This window comes from Triticum aestivum, chromosome 2A (assembly GCF_018294505.1).
Source record: "Triticum aestivum cultivar Chinese Spring chromosome 2A, IWGSC CS RefSeq v2.1, whole genome shotgun sequence".
NCBI lineage: Eukaryota > Viridiplantae > Streptophyta > Magnoliopsida > Poales > Poaceae > Triticum > Triticum aestivum.
The window spans coordinates 3,487,571-3,497,101 of record NC_057797.1 but is presented as its reverse complement, the minus strand read 5'-3'; the positions used below and the strand labels follow the sequence as shown (position 1 = coordinate 3,497,101).

The window sequence follows — 9,531 nt, the reverse complement described above, 5'->3', positions numbered from 1 at the left end:
TTTGGAGACCGAGCTCCATGGAGCCCTTTATTTTGAAAAATTCAAAATTCATAAATTTTGGTTTCAAAAAATTCTGAAAAATAATACACAAGTATGCAAGGATGTAAAATGTATGTGTGGGAAAATTCAGGATGAAATACCTTGAATTGTGAGCTGCACAAAAAAACAAAATCATGGACTTTAAAGATGAACAGTACATATGCTAAAAAGCCCCAAATTTGTCTTTTTTGTGTAGCTAACGTTTTAATGTATTTTGACCTAAAAATTTGCACACATGTACATTATGTATCTAGGTATATGTGTATTTATTTTCAGAATTTTTTGAAACTGAAAAGTTTGAATTTTGAAGCTTTCAAATAAAGGCCTCCATGGAGCTCGGTCTCTGTTTGGCGTTTTCGCTACAATACCAAATATATATACTATGAAACTACATTTCATAATGAATCTAACAATGTTGATTTGACATTGTGAATGCTAATACATTTTTCTAAAAGTTTGGTCATGGCAGAGATATTTTGACTTCGGATAAAACTTATACGTGGACTAAAAAGGACCGGATGGAGTAACAAGAAAGCCATGTGACTTAAGATGCATCACTAGGCGACATACTGAATGAAGTGGGAGTTAGGAAGATGACACTGTATATTTGTTGCCACTGCTTGAGCACGTTTTCCTTCTTGGAGGCGTCGTTTTTTGAGAACCTCTTCTATTGTCCGGCTGTTGTCTTCGGTGGTGGTTAGATTGTCTCTGTTGCGTGTTTTTTATCACTGCGACGGGGTCTTTGTTTTTATATTTCTATCTTTTTTATTTTTGTTTTTGTCTTCCGATATCTTGCTGGTGCAGCGGACAGGTGTAATTGGTATCTTCGCGATATTAATATATTCCATTTTTCGAAAAAAAAAGTTGCCACTGCAGTCCGCAGAGATGATTAATCAGAGTTCTAGGATAGCGGAGTTTTACAACAAATCAGTGACACTGAAAGTGAGAGCAGACTGAAAAGAGAGAGTGATTTCTTATGGCCTATAGACTATAGGGTAATAGTCTCAATATAGTGGATAAACCACTGCTCCCAAAAAATGTGGCAAGAGAGATTACCGTTCATAAAATGAATGATTGAGATAATTGTTTCTTTATGAATCTTACCAGTAGGGTGCACATTTCCTTTTGATTCATAATCAAAAACCAGTTTATTTTATGAGAAAAGTTGGTCCGTAAACTAAACCAGATGCAAACAGTGCAAAACCTTAGATAAATAAAAAATCACCAAGCTACATTTGGCCTAGAGCATGCCAAGTCAGTAACCTAATGCTGATTGCACGTTAGACGCACCTACGAATGCTTGGGCGAGGCCGTAACTATTAGCAAAATCGGTCCAAATGACCCAGATTTCATCAGATAAACCTAGCAGTACATCTTCCAAAAGGACCAAAAAGAAAAAATAAGAAGAAACTATAGGTCAGTCCTTGCATTTTACACGGAGGATATCAAACCACGAAACTAGATTGAAATTTGGTCCGTACAACATGCATCAATAAAGCTCTTGATTCTCAAAAAAAATAACTAACCCATCGCCACCAGGGGCAATTTAAAAAGTGCAAACTTCGTGTTTTGGTACAATCAGTAGTTTGTGCCATCCACCATAATATATTGCAAGTTCAGCGAGGTTCTTTTATTCTTATTGGTGCAATGATACATATTGGTATACTCAACAAAAGTAGAGACATATCTACGTGGCAATGCACGTCCATCTATGTCTATGTGGCATGGAAACCTCCACGGGAAATAGGTATCAATTGTAGGTCATATTTTCTTCCAACGATGATCCCGTATTTCTCGGTCATGTCCAAAAATTGCGGGTTTGCCTTGCCAAGAACCACCCAGTCAAAGTGGTAGAGAAGATTTGCCAAAGCAATCTCCATGGTTGATGTGCCGAAAAGTATCCCAGGGCACTGCCTCCGACCAGCACCGAAGGGGGTGAATTCAAAGTATGTCCCGTTGTAATCCATGTTATTGTTCTCAAACCTTTCAGGCTTAAACTCTTCAGGGCTTTCCCAACAATTTGGATCCCTGGAAACCGCAAAAGCATTAATGTATACATTGGTGCCCTCAAGCATGTCAAAACCCATAACTTTACGGTCTTCCCTGGCCCTGCGGGGGATCAAAGGACCAGGTGGATGCAATCTAAGAACCTCCTTAATGATCATCCGCATGTAGTGGAGTTCAGCGAGGTCACTATTAGTAATCACAGCTCGATCTTGACCTAGAACCTCTCGGATCTCAAGCTGTGCTTTCGCCATGGTTTGGGGATGACGAATGAGCTCAGCCATAGCCCACTCCAAGGCAACTCCCGTGGTCTGAGTGGCACCTGCAAATATGTCCTGAAAAAAATGGTTGTGGTATGTATGTTTATAGATTATAGACGTATATGTAGTAGTATGAAACAAAAAATCAATTCATAACCAACAATTTATGTTTATTAATGACAAAAGTCGACACTAAGACATGTATGAAAGGATGAATCTAGGTTTTTTTTTGCATTTAAACTTTGCAGATATGATATCACATAATCAGTTAGCTATGCAACATGAATTGTAAAGATATAGGCAAATTAATAAGAAGTATAAAGAAAATTACTCACAAACAAGACGGCGCCTATACTCTCAGTGGTCATAGGGAATGTGAACGTGTCCTCCTCCTGCAGCCTGAGCAGCACGTCCAGCAGGTCGTCGTCGTCGTCGGTGCTGGAGGCACCGTCCTGTGCGGCAGCTCGCGCCGCCTTGCGCCCCTCAATGACGTCGGCATTGATACGCTGGATGTGGCCATAGCTCCTCCTCATGTGGCGCTCGCCGTTGCTCAGCCACCGAACCAGCCACGATGACGGGAAGAGGTCGACGAGGCAGAAACCACCTAGCAGCACGAACGCCTCATCCAGCTCCCGGAGGTACTCCTCCTGCTGCGGGAACTTGCCGCCGAACACCGCCCGTGACACCACGTCGTTGCTGAGCGCCATCACCTTCTCGCTGACGTTGACGGCGGCACCCGTGGAGGCTGCGGCGGCGACGTAGCGGAGCAGGTTGCCCACCTGCTCCGGCCTGATGCCGTCCATACGCCTCACCTGCTTGGAGCTGAGGAGCTCCATGGTGCAGACCTTGCGCATCTGGCGCCATGGGTCACCATAGGGGGCGAAGACGATGCCCCTACCGCCGCAGCCGAAGATGTCCAGCGTCGCGCTGTGAGGCCGGCCAGCGAAGGCGAGGTCGTTGGTCTTCATCACCAGTGCCGCCGCCTCCGCGCTGGAGACGATCACCGTGGGGACCTCGCCGAGCATAAGATGCATCAGCGGCCCATGCCGGCGAGACATCTCCATCATCCTGCGGTGAGGGAGGACGCTGGCGACGTGGTGCAAGCTGCCGATGATGGGAAGAGTCCATGGCCCGGGAGGAAGCTGTGGCTTTCTCTTGCCCCCGGAGAGCTTGCGAAACCAAAGGGCCACAAGCGTGCATAGAGCTATGAAACACAAACTTAACCAGCCCTCCATGGCAAGCAGCTTGTTGGCAAGTGCAGCTTGGATAGAGACACGGTACAAGTATTGTGATGTGACCACCTCCAAGTTCTGTTGAAACTCTGGACCTGAAGACTCATGAACTGGCTAGTGTATGCACCTATATACTAGTCGAGATTTATGGGTGTACAGAACTAAATTATTGGCGGCTAGAATGCTGATGACAAAATTTATTGGTGGCTAGATTTCTAGTGACAAAAATAGTGTACAGTTTGAGTCCTAGGACTTTTTTGAGTCCCAATTTATAAGTCTTAAGTTCCTAAAAAGTCCCTACCTGTTTGGTTCCTGGGACTTAACATGGACTAAAGGACCATATTACAACTATAAGTCCCTATAAGTCCCTCCTTGAGAGTCTTATTTCATAAGTCTCAAATGCCCACTTAAAGTCCTTATAAGTCCCTCCTGTTTGGTTTAGATGGGACTTATAGGGACTTTTTTAAGTCCCTAAACCAATAAGTCCCTGAAAATAAACACCCTCTATACATCTTTCTTCGGCCTAAATTATTTAAATTCCTAGCCTTGCCATCAGTCATAATTTACCATCATCATCAAATGTTCTTTGGTCGTATTGTATGTATTAGCTCATTAATTTCTCTACTGAGAAATTTAACAAGGGAAAAGACAAGAACTTCAATTACTTTGAAATGGAGAGAGTGGAGTTCGATGCTTCTAATGACTTTTGCACTAACCCAGAGAGACCAGTTTGCAATCTTAGCAGCCCAAACTTTCATACTCAATTAGCAGCCACAAAAAGAGAAAGCGGCCCAAACTTTTATACTCAGTTAGCAGCCAGAAAAGAGAAACCTTCGCTGTCGGAAGCTTCGCCACATAGCCGCCAGAAAAAGAGCATGTATGTTTTAGTATTAAATAAAAGATACATCCGGGAAAAAAAACATGTATGCTTTCTGAAGGAAGATGCAATCATAAACCAGACCAATACTGCGACCGTCACTTTACATTTATATATAAATCAGAATAATATTGCAGAAGCATCACCACATACATAGCTTCCGAATTTTTTGTGCATGATGCTTGATTTCATGATGCCCGTGCTAAATTTGGTGAAGTTTAGTTTGAACATTCGAGGAGCCATGTCAAAAAGGACAAAACAGCTTCTGAACAGTGTGGAATATCAAACTTACTCACATGCCTGATTTTTGTTTTTCCTGAGAGCTCTTCGAATATCCAAATTTCATCAAATTTGGCATGGTCATCATGCACTCAAGCATCTTTCACCACAAAAAAGTTGAATTTTTTAAATTTTGTTTTACTATTTATAATGAATTTACTGTTCACACCTGGCTCATCTAAGCCCACGAGCCAAACGCCGCTCTCTCTTTCTTCACGATAATTATTTAAAATCCTGCAGCTTTTGTTATAAGTCAAAACTTATAATCCCAAATTAATGCATCATTAAATATAGTTTGGTTGTGTTGTATGTATTAGCTCATTAACTTTTCTATAGAGAAATTTAACTGGGAAAAATAAATTAGAACTCAACTGATTTGAAATGTAGAAAGTGGAGTTTGATGCTTCTATTGCCTTTTGTACTAACCCCATCGTGAGACCAATTTGCAATCTTAGTAGCCAGACAAGAGAAAACGGCCCAAACTTTGATACTGTACTCACTTAGCAGCCAGAGAAAGAAAGCTCCTCTATCACCAGAAAAAGAACATGCATGCTTTTATAAATTTATATATACCACTACCACTGCACTTGCCAAGATGTCAATGCCACTACCACTGCACTTGCCAAGCTGCCTGCCATGGAGGGGTGGTTCAGCTTGTGTCTCATAGCACTAGGCATGCCTCTTGCCCTTGGGCTTCTCAAGCTCGCCGGCGGCAAGAAAGAGCCACAGAAGCACCAACTGCCTCCAGGGCCATGGACTCTCCCGATCATCGGCAGCCTCCACCACGTAGTTAGCCTCGTCCCACACCGGAAAATCACTCAGCTGTGTCGCCGATATGGGCCAATGATGCACCTCAAGCTAGGCGAGGTCGACGCCGTGGTGGTCTCCAGTGCCGAGGCGGTGGCGCAGGTGATGAAGACCAACGACCTCACGTTCGCCACCCGGCCGGGCACGCCGACACAGGACATCGCCGGCTGCGGCGGCAGGGGCATCATCTTCGCCCCCTACGGCGACCACTGGCGCCAGATGCGCAAGGTCTGCATCGTGGAGCTGCTCAGCTCCATGCAGGTCAGGCGCATGGACAGCATCCGGCCAGAGGAGGTGGGAAACCTCCTGGCCGACATCGCCACCGCCGCGGCGGCCGGCGACAGCATCAACATCAGCGAGAAGATGATGGAGCTCAGCAACAACGTCGTGTCCCGGGCGGTGTTCGGCGGCAGGTTCACGCAGCAGGACGAGTACATCCGCGAGCTGGACGTGGTGCTCACTCTGCTGGGCGGCTTCTGCCTCGTCGACCTCTTCCCATCGTCACGGTTGGCGCGGTGGCTCAGCTTTGGTGCGCGGCGCATGAAGAAGAGCTACGGCCGCATGCAGCGCATCATCGCCGACGTGATCGAGGAGCGGAAGGCCGCGCGAGCTGCTGCTGGTGGCGCCTCAAGCACCGATGACGAGGACCTGCTGGACGTGCTGCTCAGGCTACAGAACGATGATTCGTTGGCATTCCCTCTAACCACAGATAGCATATGCGCCGTCTTATTTGTGAGTATTGTTAACAAGCCAAGCTTTTTCTACTCGTAGCAGATGCATACATATGACACCAGATAGGAAAGATTGATTACTTTTGTCCCGACAAACTTAAATCATTAACCATTTAGTTACCATTATCTATGTCATATATGTCAAGATTATTTCTTTCTGGTCAGAATTTCTGGTAATCCACCGGTTATAGGAAAATTTGATGACCCCCGAGAAACTGTGGTAACACTCAATAAGATTCAAATGAATTTGAATTGAAACACTAAAATTGTGTCAAATAGGATAAGTATGCATGTATTATAATCTTTACTATTAAGTATTTTCAAAGAAACTCATAATACGGACGCCATGATATTTGACAATCCATTATCATGGAGTAACAATACAAAGGTATGAACCTCATAATGAGTACATATGGTCTATCATGACCCACCTGGGTGAAACACCATGGCTTTGTCCTTAATCCTTCTTTCTTTTAATATTACAACCATCATATCCGCCACAATGTTGAGCGACACTGATGAAAATAAAGAACCCTTATGGAGATCTTTTTATTCTTGGAAGTAATGTTCTATATCATCATTGATTCTCACGCCGAAGAACCCACCTTGCATACATTTTTCCTTCAAGTGACATCACATAAATGAGAAAGATTCCATGAACATTGGTTGTGGAACGAACATTCACTTTACATTGTCATAAGTCTCGCCAAAATCAATTTTGAGAATCCCTTGTCAATTCTATTTTGATGCAACCCATGATTAATAAGCCCTTCAATATTTTTCTAGCATGAAAAGGGTTTTTGTAAGTTTTATCACATAATTAGCAATCGAGGAAATCATGCCCTGCTATGAATTTTGTGAAAGATCTTGAAGATAACCTATGTTGCTTTATTAAGTTTGCTATTCTTTTTGCCACTATAGAGATGCCTACGTCGACTATAAAGTGGTGATGTTTTCTATAAGAATAAAGAAACATCCTGATCAAACCACTCAGAAATCATATTCCTCATAAACTTGAATGTCTCATTTTGTAATTGTGATCTTTCACCTCTTTTTCTGTCAAGTGTAAACAGAGGGGAGGCATATGGCCTCACATGATATCATACCTCGAGAAGTTACTTGCGTTCAATTCCTTGACATGTTGAAAAAATATGTGTAACGGGATTTAGGCTTCAAAGTATGTAAAAAAATCCATTAGTTCACTTCTAAATACCACATACAATTTATATCAAATGAAAGATTTTTTTTCACAAATTGTTTCATTATAAGTGCGACATATATAATACCTTCTAATTTAATGTACCTTAATTTTCATTGGCAGGATATATTTTCTGGTGCCACAGATACCACAGGAACAATTTTGGAATGGGCTATGTCAGAGCTCGTTCGTCATCCTAAAACAATGTTTAAGGCTCAACTAGAGATAAGAAAAGTATTAGGTGAAGATCGAACAATCATAAAAAATAGTGACCTTGGAAACCTCCACTACATGCGAATGGTCATTAAGGAGGTTCTTAGGTTGCACCTACCGGCTCCACTAATCCCACGCATGGCCAGAATGGATTGTAAAATTATGGGTTATGAGCTGCTTAAAGGCGCCACTATATTAATTAATGTCTTTGCAGTTTCTAGGGATCCAAAGTACTGGAAACACCCTGAAGCCTTTTTGCCAGAGAGGTTTGAGAACAACAACTTAGATTACAATGGGACACACTTTGAATTCACCCCCTTTGGTGCTGGACGAAGGCAATGTCCTGGTATGCTATTCGGCGCGTCAACCTTGGAGATCACTTTGGCAAACCTGCTCTACCACTTCGATTGGGTGCTTCCAGATGGGGCAAGTCCAGAATCATTGGATATGTCCGAAAAATTCGGGATGACTGTAGGTAGAAGTTCTGACCTACAACTGATAGCTATTCCACGTGGATGCATCAAGGACATGTAGACATATAGAAATGCTCATGCATATGGGAATATATCTAAATTCTTATGTGCGAGATTATTTGTGTAATAATATGTTGTGTTGACCAAAATAATGGAATGACACACATTCCATTTATGTACTACAAAAAATATATTAGGAAAAAATAAAGATGATTCACTAAAACTATTTTCTTGGCATCCCATCCACCTGTTCTACCTCCTTTGGCCAGCACACTAGTAGAAAACAGGGCTTTGGTCCAGGTCGGGTCAGCCCAGTAGTCCCGGTTCAGTCCAGAACCGGGACCAATGGGGGCATTGGTCCCGGTTCGTGAGCCCAGGGGGCCGGCCGGGCCACGTGGGCCATTGGTCCCGGTTCATCTGGACCTTTTGGTCCCGGTTTGTGGGATGAACTGGGACCAATGGGCCTCGCTCCTGGCCCACAACCATTGGTCCCGGTTCGTGCCTCAAACCGGGACTAAAGATTAGACCTTTAGTCTCGATTTGAGGCACGAACCGGGACTAATGAAAATGGGACCTTTAGTCCCGGTTCCTGCCACGAACCGGTACTAAAGATCCCATTTTCAAACTCTACCCCCCCCCCCCCCCCGATCGCCTTTTCAGTTTTAAAAAAGAAAATGATGGAAATGTCAAAAAAATAAAAGAAAATAAGTTTCCCATGTGATATGTGGTCTAGTTGATGGGAAAATTTGCAAATGTGAATTTTGACTTTATTTGCAAAATCTCTCTGAAATTTGTAAAGATGGGCATAACTTTTGCATACTAACTCGCATGAAAAAGTTTTTTATATGAAAAATCATCTACTCGAAAAGTTACATCCGAATTTAACCGGGGGAACCCCGTTAAACATTTTCAAAATCCTCAAAAACCTAATAGAAAAAAAAAGTTACGGGGCTTTTAAGATCTAGAGTGAAAAAAATCGAAAAAATTCAAACAGTGGGCAAACTGTGGTCAAACAATGGTCAAACTAATTATCCTAGAATATTAGTGTTACTAAATAATTATTTCTGTTATTTCAATTTTGGTCAAATCTGGTCAAACTGTGGTCAAACGATGGTCAAACTAATTATTCAAGAAATATTAGTGTTACTAAATAATTATTGTTTTTGAAAACAATAGTTTCAAAATAATACTATGAAATGTGTCACTTCATGCTCAAGCAAAATTCCTGAAGGTTAATAGGATTGACATCTTAGTATTGTCAGGAAAACAACAAATGCAGACTTGGAGCGAGGGAGAATAGAACCCAGAAGTTAAGCGTGCTCAGGCTGGGGGAGTGGGAGGATGGGTGACCGTTCGGGAAGTTAGATGATTTGGAATGATGAGGGGTGATTAGAGGATAAATTGAGAAGTGATGAGGG

The 9,531-nt window shown here is 42.7% G+C and overlaps 2 protein-coding genes across 2 annotated transcripts; one reads left to right on the top strand and one right to left on the bottom strand.

Moving 5' to 3' along the window:
* Positions 1–1,754: 1,754 nt before the first annotated feature.
* LOC123186856 (desmethyl-deoxy-podophyllotoxin synthase-like) lies at positions 1,755–3,541 on the bottom strand. The gene is made up of 2 exons (XM_044598533.1): positions 2,639–3,541; positions 1,755–2,378 (listed from the first exon to the last, which is right to left on the bottom strand). The coding sequence occupies exons 1-2, from the start codon at positions 3,536–3,538 to the stop codon at positions 1,755–1,757; spliced, it is 1,524 nt and encodes a 507-aa protein (XP_044454468.1). The 5' UTR covers positions 3,539–3,541.
* A 1,783-nt stretch (positions 3,542–5,324) lies between these two features.
* Positions 5,325–8,253, top strand: LOC123184153 (desmethyl-deoxy-podophyllotoxin synthase). The gene is made up of 2 exons (XM_044596325.1): positions 5,325–6,230; positions 7,551–8,253. The coding sequence occupies exons 1-2, from the start codon at positions 5,328–5,330 to the stop codon at positions 8,172–8,174; spliced, it is 1,527 nt and encodes a 508-aa protein (XP_044452260.1). The 5' UTR covers positions 5,325–5,327; the 3' UTR covers positions 8,175–8,253.
* Positions 8,254–9,531: the final 1,278 nt, after the last annotated feature.